The sequence below is a fragment of the Barbus barbus genome (genome assembly GCF_936440315.1).
Source record: "Barbus barbus genome assembly, chromosome: 14".
Lineage (NCBI taxonomy): Eukaryota > Metazoa > Chordata > Actinopteri > Cypriniformes > Cyprinidae > Barbus > Barbus barbus.
Genome location: NC_136742.1, coordinates 17,531,180 through 17,551,403, shown reverse-complemented (window position 1 = coordinate 17,551,403; position 20,224 = coordinate 17,531,180). Strand labels below are relative to the sequence as shown.

General features: G+C 39.2%; 1 protein-coding gene and 1 pseudogene across 4 annotated transcripts in view; one reads left to right on the top strand and one right to left on the bottom strand.

Moving 5' to 3' along the window:
- LOC306880324 (A-kinase anchor protein 12-like) overlaps positions 1–8,741 on the top strand; it is a 37,346-nt gene extending 28,605 nt beyond the window's left edge. For all 3 annotated transcript variants that reach the window (XM_079433797.1, XM_079433799.1, XM_079433798.1), the window contains 2 exons: positions 1,091–5,725; positions 7,089–8,741. In XM_079433797.1, the coding sequence (XP_079289923.1) occupies positions 1,091–5,721 (4,631 nt within the window). In that variant the 3' untranslated portion in view covers positions 5,722–5,725; positions 7,089–8,741. The remainder of the gene's footprint in view (positions 1–1,090; positions 5,726–7,088) is intronic.
- Positions 8,742–10,774: 2,033 nt separating this feature from the next.
- On the bottom strand, positions 10,775–19,497 carry LOC306880325 (zinc finger and BTB domain-containing protein 2-like; annotated as a pseudogene). The gene is made up of 4 exons (XR_013785885.1): positions 19,165–19,497; positions 18,725–18,835; positions 14,740–14,920; positions 10,775–12,218 (listed from the first exon to the last, which is right to left on the bottom strand). The product of XR_013785885.1 is annotated as a zinc finger and BTB domain-containing protein 2-like (transcript).
- Positions 19,498–20,224: the final 727 nt, after the last annotated feature.

Genomic DNA, 20,224 nt, shown 5'->3' with positions numbered 1-20,224 from the left:
TTCCTGTTATTTCGCTGTAAGATTTTCAAGGTTAGGGTAATCAGTCCAAGACTTTACCAGTCACATAAAGAAATCATTCTAGAACAATTTATAAATCAATTTGATCTCTGGCTTAAGTTGTTTTGGTAGATAAATGGTTTGCTGCCCCTTTATCTTGGCCTGTGTCATATAAGTGTGTAGGCAGCCAAGTAATGTGATATCCATGCATTAAAAATGCTTGGAATTTGTTTTTAAAGTCACTGGGTGGGTTTCAGACCCCAGAGCAAGAGCAAGCAGAGCCAGATGTGAACAGTCCCTTGCTAGGTTGGATGTCAAAGAAAAACTGGGCCTCTAGGAGGCTCAAACTACATGTGAACTCGACTCCCTCTTCCTAGCCCCACACCCTCAAAACCAACCCACTCTTGTCAAAACACAGATAGGCAAGGGAGGAATTCAAGACATTATTAGTGTTTGTTCTCTTGTTTATCCCACCTGTTGCAATTTTATTTCATTTTGTCTTTGTAAGCTTAAGAACTGGGCAAATATACAGGCATAATGAAGAGTAATAAAGTGATATCATTATATGTTTGCTGTGCTTTATTAAATAAGGTCTATTTCATAGTCCAAAAGTTTGGCAACATAGCCTGCATAATTGTGAAGCTTACAACATGGAAATTTCCCCTGGTTGCCTTGATGTTAAATGTTGTCATCATTCCCCAGCTTATAATTTTTTTGTTGGTGCTCACAAGAAAGAGACCAGAAAATGTCAACTTAATATCAAATTGCTATCATATGCCTGATTAAATCTGTATAGGGGGTGAAAATATTTTTTGCAGGTTTTCTAGAAATGTGGCTCTGATTTCCTTCAATTGCCTCCATCTTGAATTAATTATATCACTAGATCATGTATTTTGCTTTTATAACTCTTAACTTGTTTTTCTACACTTGGACTGGCTATCCATAAGAGACAAATGAGTTTTATAAGACTTTATGAGTGTTATGATATTTAATGAATGATAATGATTTGATTTATGCTAACTTGATTTATGGTAACTTGAAATACTGTAACTGAAATAAATATACTAAAAACTTTGCGTATTTTTCATTACAGTTGGCCAGACGGAAACCGTCACCCAAAAAGACGACAGCCCTGAAACAATTGAGGTGCATCAAGAAGAGGTTGCCCCACAGGTTAATGGAGAGAAAGGAGACGATTCTGCAAATGCAGATGAAATTACAACCACAGAAGAGAAGGCAGTAGAGGAAAAACAAGAGGAGGCCAATGAGGTGGGCTTCAAGAAGATCTTTCGTTTCGTTGGATTCAAGTTCACACTGAAGAAAGACAAAAATGAGAAGACTGAGCCTGTGCAACTGCTGACAGTGAAGGAAGCAGAGTGTGGTGCAGATGCAACTTCTGAGGAAAAGAAAGAGGAATCTGCAACAGAGGAAGACAAATCACCAGAAACTACAGAAAAAGAGCAAGAGGCCGTGACTGAAGAAGTGACCGATAAGGCAGAAGAACCAGCAGACCAAACTGTAGTTGATACCCCATCAGAGACTGAAAAGGTCAGTGAGGAGGTGACTGAAAAATCTGCTGAAGAAATGGGGACAATATCAGAGAAAGAACCAGACTCAGAAGTGCCAACTGAATCGCCCACAAGTCCACCCTCTCAAGAGACACAGAGTCCCTTTAAGAGATTTTTCAATCAGGGAATCTTTTCTAACCTGCGGAAGAAGGCAAGCTTCAAAAAGCCCAAAGATGAGGAACAGGTCAAGGAAAAGTCTGCAGAGGAGGACATTAAGGAAACTGAGGAGACAGCAGAGGGTGTTATTGAGGGTACGGAGGAACCTAAAGTGGACGCAGAGAAAGAACCAACTGAGGTTGAGCAGATAGAGAAACCTTCAGAAAAGGTTGAAACTAAAGCTGAAATGATAACTGAAACAACTTCCACTGAGATGGAAGAGCCACAAGAACTTAAAGTAGAAGCTGAGGCTACAAGTGAAGCTGAAACTCTGACTCAGACTGAGACTGCTGAAGCTCCAGCTGCTGAAACTGCTGTTGAAGCTCAACCCACCGATGATTCAAAACCAACAAGTGACAAGCCAGATGTTTCAGAAGCAGCGACAACTGAAGCTGAAATCCTGTCATCTCAGGAGAAATCCAAAGCTCAGGGAAGCCCACTTAAGAAGCTGTTTACAGGAGCAGGGCTAAAAAAGCTGTCATCCAAAAAGCAGAAGAGTAAAAAAGAAGCTGAGTCAAAGCAAACAGAATCAAGTGAACCAGTTGCTGAAAACATCCAGTCATCCACTGAGTCAGTTGAGCCCCAGAAACCTGACAGCGGAGCATCTTCAGAAGAATCTGGTAAGCATCTTGTAGGGGAGGTACCTCAAGCTGAGGTGGCTCAAGCTGCAGAGACTGAGGGTGAACCAGTCACTTCTGACAGTGAGAAGAAGAAAGATGGAATTTTACCTTGGTCCTCTTTCAAAAAACTAGTCACTCCAAAAAAACGTGTCAAAAGGCCTTCTGAGAGCGAAGATGAAGCACCTGGAGACCAACCCAAATCTTCTACCCTATCTTCAAATGAGAGTGCTGTCTTTGATGAGAAAACTGATGAGCCTAAACCTTCTGAAGAGGTACAATCTGAGTCTAAAGAAGAGTCACAGGCAGAATCAAAGGCTGAGCCAAAAGTTGAAAAGCCTGAACCAGCTGCAGAGGAGCCAAAAAGAAAAATGGATACATCTGTGTCCTGGGAAGCCCTTATTTGCGTGGGGTCAGCTAAAAAAAGGGCCAGAAAGACTTCTGATTCTGATGATGAAGAACCTAAGATTGATGAAGAAGTGCAGCAGTCAGGAGAAGAGCAGACAAAGACCGCTGAGTCCCCTCTTGTAAGCTCTGGTGAAGCTGATCATGAGAATTTGGCTTCTTCACCTGAACCAGAAGAAGAACTTGTGTCTACCTGGGAATCTTTCAAGAGGCTGGTAACCCACAGAAAGAAACCTAAAGCAGAAGACAAGTCTGATGAAGCCTCAGGCGCAGAGCATACAACCTCTGACAGTGAAGCCCCCAAAGAAGAATCCTCTTTCTCTTTGAGGAAATTGATTCCACGCAGGAAGAAGTCTGATGGTAAAAAAGAGCAGATCTCTTCTGACATTGGCTCTGCAGAGGATGATTCTGACACTCCAGCTGTGGTACCTCTTTCAGAATATGACAATGAACCTGCTGCAGAAGTTGCGGTTAAGGCAGAGGAAGTGAAGCAAGAATCTGCACCAGTCACCCAGGCAAAAACCTCAGCTGAGGATAGATCACCATCTTGGATCTCAACCACTGTGGAAAATGTTGAGGATGAGACAGAGGGAAAGCAGTTGAGTGACATACCCGAAGAAGGAGACACAGCTGCCACACCCAAATCGACTGATAACACTATTGCAGAGGACATTGTTGAGCTTACTTCAGAAGCAGTTACGGCCCTTGAACAAATAGAGGAGACTGAAATGGTTTCTGCTGTATCACGCGTTACAGCATCACCAGTTACATCAGGTGAGACAACTCCTGTCCCAGATGATGGTGTAGAGAAGAAGGCCGATGTAGTACTACAAGAAGCTGTGGAAACTATCAGTGTTACCACAAGTGCCATGGCTTTCACCATGACTAAGGAACAGGAAGAAGTAGTTGCAGTCACCACTGATACTCTTTTGGTCGAGTCAGCTATCATGGAAGAGAAAACAGTCTTGGTTGCACATGAGAAAACAGATGCAACTACTGTTTGCACTGGCCTTGACACTAGTGAAGTAAATGTGGTGGAGGAAGTAAGCCTCACTCAGAAGCCTTCGGTGGAGTCGGGAACAGTTGTTAGCCAGGTGCTTGTCACAGAGTTGGCTGTTGAAGACAAAACACAGGAGCCTGAACAGGCCAGTATGACTGAGGATGAGGTTCATGAGGCTCAGATGAGTGGAGTTCAGACAGAGCTAAAAGAAAATGCGGTTGAGGAGAAAGCACAGTTTGAAGATATAAAGGAGACACCTGAAGCTGAGACTGTGACTGTCCTCCAAGAAGTAGCAGCAGTCAAAGTAGCGCTCATCAATGATGTACAACAGGATCCAGAGTTTCTCGAAGAGCTGGTGGTGGCAGAAAAATCCCCTCAGGTTGAGGCTGCAGGTCCTGTGGAACCAACTGTTGAAGAGTCAGTCTCTGCCCAAACTGTAGAAGTCACTGAAGTTGCTGTTGGTGAAGGTGAGAAAGTGCAAGAACTGGAGGATGTTAAAGAAGCTAAAGCCACAGTTGAGGTAGTGTCTGTGGAGGGAGTTGCCATGGCTGTAAAAGAGGAGGTCATGGCAAACCTTCCAGAGGTGCTTGCTTCTCAAACTGCTGGGTCTACAGAAGATCCCATTCCTATTGTAGCTGCCACTGAAGAATTTTCAGTCATCAAAGAGACTGTTTGTGTTACAAGCTCAACATCGGAGATGACAGAATCCTATTCAGCAGATCTAGCTTGTGAAACTGTTATGGAAAAGGTTCCTCTTGTTCTTCCCACAGATGACCACAACATCCAGTTTAAAGTGAATGATGCTGAGGTTGGCTCTGCTCAAGAAGCTGTTGAGAGAAGCTTAGAAGTAATTTCAACGAAAGTTAGTGTTGTGGTTGAAGAAGTTATTGAGAATGTGAAAGAAGAAACTGAAGTGATCCAGGCAACCCAAGTGACAGAAGCAGAAATAATTGAGAAACAGAGCAGTGTTATTGTGCAAGAGGTCATTCAAAATGTTGTAGAGAACCTTGCTGAGGCACATGCAGAACAAAAAGTGTCTACTGAGAAGGTAGAAAGCTGTACCACATCAGTCGGTGTCAAATTTGAAGAGGGCCAAGTGGTTTCTGGAACGATTGAGGAAAAAACTTCAACAGAAGTCATTTCGGAGGAAAATGCTCCACTAGAAACAAGCCCAGAGAAGCCAAAAGCATCTGACGATATCTGCAAAGATGATGATGAACAAACTCGCATTGTTATTGAGAAACCAATGAAAACAGTCAACGACACCATCCTGATTACAGAAACAGTCACGGTTTCTATCACAGATGAAATCCAACTTCAAAATGAGGAGGTTGCCACAGTCTCTGTGGAAGATGTGCATGATGAAACAGAGGTAACAAAAAGTGAAGTCGAACTTAAGCAAGCAGAAGAGAAAAAGCTTGGTGGGACCACAGAAAGTGAAGAAGGAAAAAGTCAAGTTGAATCACATCCTAAGGAAGTGCCAACAGAAATCCAGCAAGAGACACAATCTTCAGCGGTTTCAGAAGCCATACCAAAAGAAAAGATGACAGAAACATCTGTCATAGATGCAAGTCAAGACCAGATTGTGGCTGAGCAGTGTCAAATGGCACAGGAGGTACAGATTGAGACTGCACAGGAATTTAATGTTGGTGTCATAAATGTTATAAATGCAGATGATGTACCTGTTCAAGACACTGAGACAAACATGAAAGAAGAAAGTACACAGGGCCAGGAATCAATGGAAGAAAAGCCTAAAAAAGACTTGGAAGAACCTCTAACGGAGGTTTCGACACAGGACATGACAAACCAGGGAGAGTCAAGAGATCCAGACTGTCAAAAGACAGATGTTAAAAATGTACCTGCCAAACTGGAGACTGCTACTGAGAAGACAGCAAATGTCGTTGCAGTGGAGGAGGTGATGGAGGAGGTCGGGAATGAGATCGAGCCAGTCTCCTCAGAGGTTCTCACAGTGTCATGAGCTGGTTAGTCTGTATTAATTTAATGAAACTGATCATTTTATTTTTATTTATGTAAATGTAAAGCAAAACAGTTATATAAAAAATATTACAACATTTCTAAAGGTAGTTTTGTCCATCAAAGAAAGTTCCACATTCCTTATTACAGTTTTTGCATGGTGCCTTTTTAAAAACCTCAGTGGATCTTAGTTTTATTAGGGGTAGATTTCCATTTGGAGAGATGAAAAAGCTTTTGTTCCATGTACCAGTAACCAAGGGACCTTCGATATCAAAGCAGGAATGCCGCTGCCTGACCCTTCACTTTGAATGCTGGGTCTTAAAGGGAAGCCGTGTGAAGAGAGATGAACTTGTGGTGAAAGACCGAGTATAATTCCCCACCCCCTCCCTAATGCACTCTCTTTCTCTCTTCCACTCATCAAAGCCTTCAATAAGTAGATAGAGAACCAATTCATCTGATAAGAGACACTGTATGATCAAATACAACCCTTAGAAGTGTCATATCAGCATATGAGCAGAGAGAATAAAACTTAATTGCAAGATTTATTTTTTCAATAGTTAAAGACTAAAGACTGGTTTTGTGGTCCAGGGTCACGTATTTGCACACTACCTGTCTTTCGGAGTATGTGCACAGTGCTGAAGCCAATTGTAGTTTAATATTTTTACATGCTTAACGAAGCCAAGCTACACTTGCTTTTCTAAGTCTGTTAGTACGACTGTGTTTACATGATATTTTAAAAAGATGAATTATTGTATTAGTCTGACTTGTCAAAGACATGTAAACATATTATCCTCATGACACATATTATGTTTTTAAATGTTTATTCGCATTTGCTATAAAAAACAAACAAACAAAAAAAACAAGTGCCCTAATGTAAAGCGTGACCAAAAGAAGGAAGGGGATGAGAGAAGAGACCTGGGTGTGTCTGATAAATGTTTGATGAGTGCTAATGCAGCACTGCAGTAGAGCAGAGGCTGGTGAAATATAGCATCTCAGCATGAGCTTTGGTGCACTGCCCACTCTCTTCTCTCTCTCTCTCTGTGCCCCCTTTGCCTTGGTTACTTGTGCTGAGTCATACAAACAGAGTGAGACAGTGGTTGGAGGCACAGAAGATGCAGTGCAGATGGAAAGAGCCATTCATGTGAAATAATGGGTGACAAAGTAACATAATAGGATAGGAGCTTGTCATCCTAATTGATTAAAGAGCTGTGAGAAAAGAAAAGAACTGCATATTGCAGTTTTGAGATAGCATTTAAATTAGCATTAGCAGAATTAGCATCGTACATGAGTAAGCTTAAAACATATTGCAAACAAAATGCTGATGTGCTAGAATTGTTATTTTTTCTCACCATTTCCCTTTTTGTCTTGCAGTCTGCATGTAAAAAGTGGTCACTGACTGAGGCACAGAGCTTTCCGGAAAGCTAGAAGTGAGTGGCGGCCATGGAGGACACTAAGAGACGGTGCTGTACCAAGAGACTCGAGGCCAGTCTCCCTTCTCTCTTTCTCTTTTAATCCATCTATTCATCCCTCTTACCCTTTTTCCAAATTCCCCATAACTCAGCTGCCATATCACAAGGTCTCTCGCCTCACAGGACTGATTGAGGGATGTCCCCTACTCCCAATTTCCTGTATTTTGCCAAACTGCATCAGATGCTATTTTCCCACCTGTAACTTTTTGTGATGAACATTTTCTTTTTTTATTAGTTGTCAGCAGTATGTCGAATGGAGCGTTTATGTCTGTGGTTCTTGAATGAGCGTATGTGTGTCTGTGGTGGTGCTGTAGGAGGGTTGTTTTTTGTATATTGTATTTATATCTAAAATATTCTCTTAACCCTCTCAAACATGTTCTAGGCTTCTAAAACAACCATTGATATCATGCTGGTGATACTTAGACAAGTAATTTTAGCAAACATGGTACAGATACACCCTCTATAGCAAATGATAAAGTGCATAATGTGCTGTGGCTGTAATGGGAAAATAAGGTAAAATTCAGTGAACTCTGAAACACAATATTCAGCCGTTATCATCTCCATTCTCACTGTAGATATACCACTTTTTCGTCCCTTACTATGAAATGTTCTTTTTATGTATATTTATCATGTACAATCACGATGAATGATTTCACCATTAATGTGTGACATGAGATTTTAAGAGTCTGATGTTCAATTTGATTTGCTTTTAGTGGTACCCTGTGAAAATAGATGATCACGATGATGACAAACGCCTGCATGAACGTTTAGAAAAGGACATTTTATTGTCCTCAACGTACATGTGCACTTCACTGTTTAACGGCCTTAGGGAATGTTTCAACACCAAAAATGCACCTGAGGTTAAAAGAAAATTGTGAGATAATTGTGCGAGGAGAATTGTATTAATGCCATGTATTGGTAAACTCTCCAACATAGGTAACACGTGGTTTTAATTCACAGATATGTGGGTATTCAGTGATATAGTGTAGAATAATTTTTTGCATTCCTAATCTCTGTATCAATGACTGTTATTTCTTTGAAAGACGTGGTATATGCTTTGTCAGTCTCTTTGAAATTAGTATATTATAGCCATACATGCAGACAGGATTTAAAGGAAAGCATTTCAAAATCAAATGTAAATGAGTGGCAGTTGTGTATTTGGATGAAGATGGTGGCAAACTGTAAAGTAAAATTTAGTACGAAATGTGTACTGGTTACGTTCAGAAAGTCTGCAAATGACAGAGACTGCACAGGGTGCATTATCTTGAATTAAAAAACAGCTTTGCTACTACTGTCACGCTTTGAATGAACAGCCCACTCACATTCTTTTCTTAGCTTTTTATAATAGTCTACTGTAAAGCTCCTTTAACATTTGTACAAACTGTATACCTATGTACCTTAAGTCATATTGTGATATTAACAAATAACCAATGAAAACATTAAGGAATGTTATATACCAGTAGCATGAGCCTCACCTCTTTTTGTATTCAAGCTGTTAATAGTATGGATTCAAAATCATGTCTATATTTCATTCAAATAAAGCTAGTGTAAATCAAGCTCGCCTTTTCATTGCCCTTTGTTCTGTTTGTGTGTATTGCTAAGTGTTGTGGGAATAGAGAAAACGCAAACTAAGTAGGCTATATAAATGAATTGGCATAAGAGAAATGCTGGTAATATTTAAGCAGAGTTACAATTCATTAAGTTTTTCCAAGTTTTGGTGTAGAGACGCCACATAAAAAAAACAAAACAATGGTGCCATCTTGTGGCTCATCTATAAAAAATTAATAAACCAAGCTTTTGAACAGTAGTGTGTATTAAAGAAATACACATTTCAAAAACATAAGGATTTATTATCATTATTGACAATGAAAATGCAAAGGAAGCATTTTTTCCAGAGACAACTCTTCATGTTCCTGAGGAGCGAGAGATCACAGTATGCTTGCCTTGGCTTTGGGGTTTGTGCGTTTGAGGGGGCACCTTTACCCCTTCCTCCCTAAAATTGCCTCAAAGAGTAACAACTTGCATATGTACAAATAATAAAGAGTTGTAACAATACTACAGGGGAGAAAAAAAGGCATGACATCGCCTGATGTATGATTACAAATAAGAAAAATTACAGTTTTAAAAAAAATCCTTGTAACAAAATGAAGCAAATGGTCATTCCTGGGCTCTAATTAACTATTCAGTAGTAACTTAACTCACAGTGCTCTTACAATAAATTCCTGCAAGGTCAAAGAGAAAGATGGAAGAAATATTTAGCACTGATTGTAAATCACCCTGGTTGTAAATGACTGAAGTTTCCTGATGTTATATTGATAAAAGTAGTCAGGGATCTTTAGTAGAAATCAGTGCTTTTACAGCATGACCTCACTCTGTTTCATTTAAGCAAAGACAGCTAATGTAGAGATGACAAATATACACACTTGTGCTACACTATAATGGATAATATTCTACAGTAAATGCATTGAACAATATACAACCTCTGAGATTATAAAATTCTTTGTAAATAAAACACTGTACATAAAATTAGAAAAGTTATAAAACTCAAAAATAAGGAATTTAAGAGCATATTCAAGCAAATCATTTCATGGCAAAATTAAATCCGCAAACAGTGAAAGAACTATATACAAGTGAACGATTGGCCACAGTGTTTTCTAAACTCACACACAGCACAACTGTAAACATGTTGAACCACAGTGAGAGCAACACAACCAGACTGCTGATGAGCTGCTGCCGCCAACCAATTTTACAGCATGGATGTTTATCATTTAGGTGGCATTGGCAAGAAAAAAAAAGCACTGTAACAAACTGACAAAAGTGGATAATTAGGCAAATATATTGTGGGTCACATTAACAATATAAGTGATGTTCGACAGGTAATCTGGCACTGCATGAAGGTTATCTACAATTACACCTTGCTCTTGCTAACCCAAAGCATGTAATGAGAAATTAGAAACAGCATCAGAAAGAAAAACTTTGAGATCTGTGTAACTCCTCGGAGGCACTGGAAGATAAAGTTGACTTTGATCCTCGACCCTTTGATGCAAATTTCAGGTAAGTCTGATATTGCATGTCTGAAACCGGATGAGGTAGTGAATACTCATCCTAAACCATGACCCACATTTAGCTGCTCAGAAAATTACTTTTCTTTTTTTTTTCAAAATAAATTTTGGTACTGTACCCGTGAACTAATCATTTTGTGGCTTTACCATTTTAAATATTCCCCTGAATTAACGATCCAACCTAATGAGGTCTATGTCTGATCTGCACTGTGACAAACGCAGGATTTCAGTAGTTCACTACATCCTTTTCCTGTAGACCGTTAGGTAGAGGAAGAGCTTTAACTGCAACACAAACTACAAATCACCCGAGTAACCAATAAACCCTTGAAAATAATACAGAACGAAGCAGGAATTTAACTTGGACTAAACCTACTGTAAATCTGTTATAAATATAGTAAATGAACGTGCGAGTGTTAAAAAAAAAGCAGAAAGTAGAAGAACTTTTCAGTAGAAGTAAAATGAATAATTTACCCACAAATGCAATACAATTAAAAAAAACAATACTCTGAAGTGGATGAATGTGAAGCTATTCCACAAACACTTCCTCAGTTTTGATGGGCGTTATCAATGGCCCACCGTTGGATGAATCCGAGCCGTCGTCTTTGGCCAGGCTGTCACTGTTCAGCCCACTGATGCCGATTTCTCCTGCCACTGCGCCCGAGAGCACACCCTGGTTGAAGCACAGGTGCTTGATCACCTCATTGGGGCTGGAAAAGGTCATTTCACACACATTGCATTTGTACGGTCTCCCAGAAGAGCCGAGAAACAGCGCCTCCATTTGGCTGGAGTCGTCCGCGGCACACAGCTCCATGCTCTGTCGGTCCACCATGGTGTACGCTGGCTCCGAGCCCAGATTCATGCAAACGTGCCGCGCTGCCTGGTTGGCCCGACAGAAGCTCTTGCCGCAGGCACTACAGCGGTACGGCTTTCCCGTATGGATGTACATGTGTTCTCTCCAGTGGCTCTTCTGGATGAACTTGCGGCCACAAGTGGAGCACTCATATTTCCTCCGCTTCACTTCCCGCTCCATGTCAGCCGCACCCTCTAGGTTGTCGATATCAGCGATATCGGACGGCGGCGGCGTGTCCGCCTGGGGCTGAGTCGTGCACAGGCTGACTGCGGTTGTTGTTGGGACGGGCATGGCGGTTTCAGGATGTGTCGAGTCTTTTGAGTATAGATGTTGCTCGCTGTCACTAGCAGCATCCACGATGATGGGAGTGGCTGCCCCAGCTTCGCTGCTTCTGAGGAATTCCTCCACCTCTGGCGTGGCGGCACCTCCGGTCATCATTGGGGAAGCTGCACCGACGGACTCTAACACCAGGGGGAGCATAGCCTGGGTGTGTAGAAGCAGGTGCTCTCGTAAGGCTCCTCGCTGGGTGAAGCGGCCCCTGCAGACGTGGCATGTATAATGCTTCCTCATAGAGGAACTTCTTCTCATGATGCTGGGCTTCACATGCAGAATGGTGTTGGCGCTCAGGGAGCAAGACGGGGCCTCAGCTAAAGATGTTTCCGTCTCGCCACCTTCTCTCACAAACTGACTGATGCTCGCCGACGCTTCTACCTCCGTTTCTGACAGAGCTTGCCTGTGCTTGGATACAGGCCGCGTCAGTGAGGTAGCTTTGTTTGTGGTAACGCACTTCCCATCAAGCAAACCACTACCTTCCAAGTTGAACGGCGAAGAGAGATGGGTTCTCGCCGAGAGGCGGTTTGTGAGAGTGGCCTGTTGGTCTGATATCTGAATGCCATAAAGAGAGGACGACAGGGGAAGGCTAACCTCATGATGTGCCTGAGCCGCATGGCTAGCCAGACTTGCCTCCTGAATGAGAGGGTACGCATGGAGGAACTTGACGCCCTGCTCCAGACGAGCTGGGTCGATAAGCTGTGTCGCCAGTTTTCCGGTATACATCAGATTGAGGAGGTAGCTAAAGATGTCGGGCTGAATGTCGGCAGGCTTCAAGCGAACACAGTCACTGGTTGAGAGGATAAAGAAACAGATTCAATGTTGAAAACCAATGTTTATTCTATAAAAGTGCGTTAATACCCATTTAGCTTATTAGTTAAGAGCACATTTTTATCACATATTACCCTTCAAAAACAAACTAGAGAAAATAAATATCTATATGCAGAGAGACTACTATTGGCACCCTCTGAAATAGAGAGCAGAGGCGGCTGTGAAAATAAATCTGCATGGTTTATCCTTTTGAGCTTTCATTAAAAAAGTTCACAATATTCTAACCTATCATTGAAGTAAAACAATTGAAAGTGGGGAGAAAAATCTCATGATGAAATAAATGTTTTTCTCCAATGCATGTTTGCCACAATTATTGGCAACCCTAGAAATTCTTATGAGTAAAATATCTCTGAAGTATATTCATATTTAAATTTTTTAGCACACCAGGGTGACTAGGAGCATGAAATTGTCCAGCCATGACTTCCTGTTCCACAGGATTATAAATATGAGGAACACAAAGGCCAAATGCCCTTAATCATCCATCACAAGGAGTAAAACCAAAAAATATAGTTCTGATGTGCAAAAGTTTGTTGAGCTTCACAAAATAGAAAGTGGCTGTAAGAAAAGAGCTAAAGCATTGAAAATCCCCATTTCCACCATCAGGGCATTAATTAAGAGGCTACAAATCAACTAAAGATGTTCCAAATCTGCCTGGAAGAGGATCTGTCTATCGTCCTAATGCACGGTGAGGAGGAGAGTTTGAGTGGACAAAGACTCTCCAAGGATCACAGCTGGAGAATTGCAGTGATTATTTGAGTCTTGGGGCCAAAAAGCCTAACTGAAGAAAAGCACCACCAACATGAAGCAGGGAATCTGAAGGATCTAGTGATTCTGAAGGAATGGTCTCTGATCTCTTGTCAGGTGTTCTCCAAACTCTTCAGGCATTATATAAGAAAACTCAGAGCTGTTATCTTGGGAAAAGGACATTGCAATAATTGGTTGCCAATAATTGTGGCCAACGTGAACAAGAGAAAGCATTTATTTCACAATGAGATTTTCCCCCACTTTCAATTGTTGTACTTCAATGATAGGTTAGAATTTGTGAATTTTTGGAATGAAAGATCAAAAGGATAAACAATGCAGATTTATTTTCGCAACGGCCTTTGCTCATATTTACCAAGGGTGCCAATATTAGTGGAGGGCACTGTATCAATACTGGTTATTTGTGCAGTTGATAATTATGTATTTTCTCTATTACAGTTTACATTTAGATCAATGTTAATGTTACTTTAATCATCAAGGTTGGAATACACTACATGACTTTTGCCTCATTACAGTCTGGACTAGTTGATGCGAGATGCTGAAAGTAAGAGCCAGTCTGCAGACTTTGGGCAGTTGGGTTTGACAATTTTAGCAAAATTTTGTTTTATATTTTTGGATGCTTTTAGAACACATTTTCATTTGTCATGCGACTCCTAGCAATGAGGTGCATGTTAATGCGTGAGTTTGTTGAGTTCAGGGCGACATGAAAGTCTGGTAGTGCGTAATCCTAAATCATTCAATGTGGTTCAGATTTGAAAAGTCATGTAGTGTATTCAAGCCTTTTTCATTCTGCACATTATAATGTTGCGATGCTTAAATTTACTTGTAATATTTAAAAATAATGATTTTAGTTTGTAGTGTTTTAGACAACATAGCTTAGAATATTATATAATATAAGGGATAGTTCACCCAAAATTTAAAATTCTGTCATTAATTACTCCTGTAAGATCTTCGTTCATGTTCAGAATGCAAATTAGGACATTTTTGATGAAAACCGAGAGCTCTCTGACCCTCCATAGACAGTAAGGCTACTTGCACGATCAAGGCACAGAAATGCAGCAAGGACATCGTTAAAATAATCCATGTGACATCAGTGGTTTAACCGTAATTTTATGAAGCTACGAGAATAATTGTGCACAAAAAACAAAGTAACAACTTTATTCAACAATTCTTCTACTCCAGGTCACCCTAGCGCCGTTTTGGAGAGTATCACAACATATTCTACATCAGCAGCACCACGCACTTGCGATGTTTACATGCAGAGAAAAGCAAGTGCATGCATTGTGATACTCTCCAAAGAATTATTGAATAAAGTCATTATTTGTGTTTTCTTTGAGCACAAAAAGTATTCTCGTAGCTTCGTAAAATTACGGTTGAACCACTGATGTCACCTGGACTATTTTAACGATGTCCTTACTACATTTCTGGGCCTGAGAACATTTCAGTTGCATTGCTGTCCGTCTATACAGGGTCAAAGAACTCTCTGATTTCATAAAAAATATCTTAATTTATATTCCAAAGATGAATGAATGTCTTACAGCTTTGCAACGACATGAGGGTGAGTGATTAATGACAGAATTTTCATTTTTGGGTGAATTATCCCTTTAATATTGGCCATTTATTAGATATAATATAAGAATTATTATCAGCTTACCAAATCAACACATCCAGAGTTTAAGCACAAAATGGACTTTAAAAACCACACATAACGCTGTTACCTGTCCTGGTGTATAAATAGCATTCTGAAGTAGTTAGAGAATGCGGCCAGTACGGCCTTGTGTGCTTTGAAAAAGACATCGCCGATGGCGACCGTGCAGTCACACAGGAAGCCAAACTCCCTCTGCGCGTTGAGCTGCTGCAGAAGGATAAGACCATGATTGGCCAGCTCCATACTTCCACCTACACAGAAAGGGCCAGAGATGACAGTAAACTTCCTGTCTACTACAGACCACAATGCACAAAAAAAAAAAAGACTGAGTGAAAGGCTGTTAAGTTGTCTGTTGATATGGACTTAATCAGCAGTGAACCGTCGAAAATATGAATGCAACACTGTAAAACCAAACAATAAGCTAAACTCTACAATACACTTGGAATATGAATATTATAACTAGTGGGCTACTACTTCTTAAGGAGTTGTTTAAATTTTGAACCCCAAGTACAACACTTTGGCAGACAACCCCTCCCCCATGATTTGTGCAACTAAAATGAACTGTGTTGCTTGTTGGGAAGGTGTGCTGTTACTTTAAGTGATAAGATTTAATTACAGTGCTTTTAAAAGCAGTCCATCCAGAGCTTTTAAGGCACAGCATTTCATTTATTTTGCTGTTCTTTATACTGGCAAACCTACTTTCCACTCATATTTAAGACCAAGTAATTCTTACTGATCAAGCTGAAGGAAGGAGAGGTTTTCATAATCGGCCCATTTGAATTTTTTTACATTCTCCCAAGAGATATCTTCAAATATTTGAGACCTCTAATAATCTAATAATAACAAATCAGTTTTTATTATCATTAATCTGGAGGGAAAAAAAACATGAGAAAAAAACAAGCATATTATCTGAATAAGAATTTTATTCTGATGGAATATCCATAAGAGATTTTATTTAAGACAACTAACTGGTTAGACGGCTTAAAACAGTCAGACTACCATGAGATCTCAACATTGTAACCCTGACAACATGGTCCCAACAGAGCAGTCAGATCCAGCCAAGGGCCAAACATCTGAGGCACTAAACACTAAACCCTGATCCCTGAGGTTATTAACCTTCGTCTACCAGAACCAGCTCAGCAGCCTCTATGCCTTGAATGTCCATTACCCTAAAGGTCAATCACAGGCTTTGTGTCACATGACTCGCTCTTCAGGCAGCATTCCTGAGGCTACTTCCTCTTAACCCCTCTTGAGTGGAGAACAGTCTACAAGCCCGCAAAGCCTACAGACTCCCTACCATGGATTGTAATGTCACATTGCTGTGCGCGAAGACTGCAAAACAGGCATTTCTTAACAATAGTTTAAATTTAAATTTAGCCGGCTCCTTTCAATCGTCCAATCCCACGACTGTGTGGGATTTTGGAATATACTGACACCTACTGGCCTGGGGCCCATTCTTCGTACCTCGCTTAATAGATCTGAGATGATGTGAAAGATGCCAGATCTTCTAATCGTGATAACTGAGCTCTGGCTAATTTTGTTCTTCAAATGAATTTGCGGATTTGATTAAAATACCTGGATTAAGTTGTCTAAGCCTGCGTCCCAATGTGCATACTATCCACCCTATCTCCCCTAAATGGTATTGAAAATTACTAACATCACATAGAATTTAGGATGGATAGTATGCACATTGGGACACAGGCTCAGATTACTGCGCGTTCTTGTGTTCCCCGAAAAGGGCAGATGTATCAATACTCGAAACCACGATCAGCAATTCAGCGATTGGCTGGCGGAAAGACAGCAACGTAATGACATCATATAATTAAAAAAGCCACCTGACGAAAAACTTGACAAATTTCTGGACTTTTACAAGGTAACAGCCAAGCGAACAAAACTACATAAACGATAAATTAAATATGCACTGTTTTTTTTTTACATGATTCCCAATTATTTTTATTCACGATTTCTAGTATTTGTACAGGCTTTACATATTTATTTCAACGTTGTAATTAGTAATTCATTTAATTTTATCTTTGAAACAGATTTGTTACATGACAGCATTAATTAAAGTCTCTTAAGGGTCAAGATCAAGTTATCTGCATCTCCTGCGCTCCATCAAGCCATAATAGTGGTCACCACTCAAATTAATGCATGGCTCAGATAAACTGTATAGCATGTGTAAGACTCTAATGCAATTATAAAGTAATTATTTTATCATGAATGAATATTTCAATGAGTAAAACTGGCTGTGTCTATAGTATTATAGACTACACAACATTATATTATTTTTCCAATTAAGTATTAAATTATTATTATTATTTTAAATTACTGTCCCTGGATCTGTAGGATACTCTTCTAATAAAGTGGAACAGATTTTAAATATAAATTCTGCTTAAAAAGATGCGATCTAATCCTGTTTACATGAAATAAGCCAAATAATCCAAGATCAAGTGAAATCGTCAACAATCAAATCCAGCTAACCGAGTTAGCGAGGTATGAAGAACGGACCCCTGGATGTATGAAGTTTGTTTACTAACTGCTGTTGCTGCTCACGTCGAAGCAGTTTTTTTCTCTTTTATTTTGTTAATTTTTCTCTGTTTTACACACATACGTATATAGAACATTCTCGGCCAGCCATGAGGTGAATCACAATATTACAAACTTTGATTTGAATGATTTCCACAAGGGAAAGAACTACAACCCCATGAGGCACTGAAAATGACATTTAATTAAAAACCAAGGGGCAAACTATTGATACACACACACACACACACACACACACACACACACACACACACACATATATATATATATATATATATATATATATATATATATATATATATATATATATATAAAATTACAATTTTCAAAAATCATGTTTTCTTATTATGTTATCATGTTTTTATTGTTTTATTGTGTTAGTTAGTTATTTTTTTACCTAGTCAAAATAACCCAACTGCAGTTTGATTGAGATTAATTGGAAATGGAATGCACAATGAAAAAAAAACATGTTTTCTGAGAATTGTTAAAAACAGAGTTATCTGTTTTTGGAAATGAACTCTTCAAATACTTAAGTATTTCTCGGTAAGCAATTCTCTGGTCGACATTTCCATTGTTGACCTGATGTGTCTGATACTATACTGGCGTGATTTGTATTTGTTATCGATTTTAATTTTAGTTAATATATATAGAATTTATAAATGTGTATGTATATAAGTATGTGTGTGTGGTTGTACATATACATATATATAGTTGTTGTTTTTTTGGTGTTTGGATTAGTGTTATGTTAGAATCGTTATTATGCTCATACCTTTTGTTCTTTAATATTTTGAATAGTTTTTTAGCTTTATTTTGTTTTTCATTTAAATGTTAAGTTTTGAAATAGTTATTTTTTTTATTTAATTTCTTTATTTTTAAAATGTGTATAGGTAGTATTTATAAAGTTTTAGCTTTTAGTTTTGGATCTGTTTTTAGTTGTTTTAATGCTACAATTGATTGTTTCTGTTGTCCTCATTTGTAAGTCGCTTTGGATAAAAGCGTCTGCTAAATTACTAAATAATAATAATAATAATAGTGTATTTATATATAATGATTATTTAAAAATAAAAAAAACTTAGCTCACAGTAGAGATTTATAAGTTATTGTTAAAGATAATTTCCCATATAGAGAAAATGCATGGGGTTTTTAGTTCCAGAAAGACTTTTGCCCACTACTGTTCACTGCATGTGGTCATGTGATGTCAACATGGCAGCAGTTATGAGGAAGTAGAATAAAACAGCATTTTCTAGTAGACTGATGTGTCAGAATTTCTAATATAATTAAAGTCTGTTAAAAAAAAATTGTGCAAAACGATTTTAATTAGATTAATTTATTGAGTGGAGTTTTATTGAGTCACCCAGCATTCAGCAGTCATAGAAATTTGTTGGAATATACAAACAGTGCCATGACAGATTTTATCCACATACGTTTATAAACGGTTTACAGGTGTAAATATAATATAGTTTTGCAGTTCCACAAACAGCGATACAAGTCTAACCCAAAGCATTCGCCACAGCTTAAGACTTGTTCTCATTGTGGGTTTGTAAACTAGCTCCTCCCACTACAGAGACACGTGGAACGGACAGATCTCCCGCAGAGACCGACCACTTCCGCAATCTGTTTTTCTTCGCAAATAGAAAATAAACCGTCAAAAACTGAAGCGTGGTGACTGATACGATCACGCGCAAACGCTCCCTGCTCGATCAGCACATGATCCAACGACCTTATCGAGAACACAGCCGATAATACACAACAATAACAGATATAAACCCAGAACGGCGCTTAGCGAGCATCAGGGACGAGAAGCACAAATAAACGGAGCTTCGTGAAACGGACACACACACACAAACGGGGGGAAGGGGTGGGCACCGAATAAATAAACTAAACTAAAACCAACAAATACAGAAATTAAGCGGTAAATGATAAAGGTGGATGGGTGTAAACACACACGTACCTTTCCTCCGCTTGAGTGTGTGGAGTTGGGCGAGTTGTCGTCTGTTACCGGGGGACTTGTCCGTTGGGCTCGCAGCTGCTCTGTTCCTCTCAAACGCAGCATTGGCGGCGATGGTCGTCGGTGTTTTCCGGTCGGGTTACGTTACAATCACATGACTGTCTAAAAGGGCTTAAAAACAGCGGTTGTAAAACCCACTTCCCTGGGATGCCAAAACAAACGGTCTTTGGCGCTAAGAGCCGCTAAATGAGTGAACGGGTGTCGTTCTCCTCGTGTTCACGGTGCGGCGGAGATTAATGTTGAGCAATCATTCAGGAGCGACGATCGTTGGTGAACGTTACACATAAACGGATTTGAGTGTTGTTGGATAGCCGTAGGTCACGCTACCCACCCCCACACGAAGATAACGTATCGAGAAGAAGGGCTAACGTTATTTGCATTTCAGTTGACAGACTGCACTTTTACAGCCAAGAGAAACGCGCGCATTATTTGGAGCGCGAGGATTTCACACCACAGGCTTATTATTGGTTTAAATACATATAATCAGTATTAAACGCTTTTTAACAATATATATTTATTCACGTATCCTTTGGGTAAAAACGATATAAATATATTAAAACATTTGATAAATATATACTGAAGTAAATAACCACACACAAATATAACTGTATTTATTCATTCACACATTAATTAGTAAATTAATAAATGTGACTACAATTATTTAAAATATGAAATAAATAACAAAATTAATTAAAAATATGACTGACTGGGATGGGTTATTTTATTTAGTTTTTAATTAAATATTTGCAGGTTAAGTTTACAAATAACAAATGTTATTAAACATAAAATGGTATTTTATTTATTTTTCACTTTTACTGAAGTCTTTAAAAGATAAAAAAAGATTTTAAATCTTTATACCACAATAAAATAAATTATAAATATGTTGAATAAAAATGTTTCAGTTTAGTCTCAGAATGACTTTTCTTTTTGATTTTCTTTGTAATCAATTCATTTATTTTAATGTGAATTAAAAATAACTACTATGATCATCCTGACTTTTGAT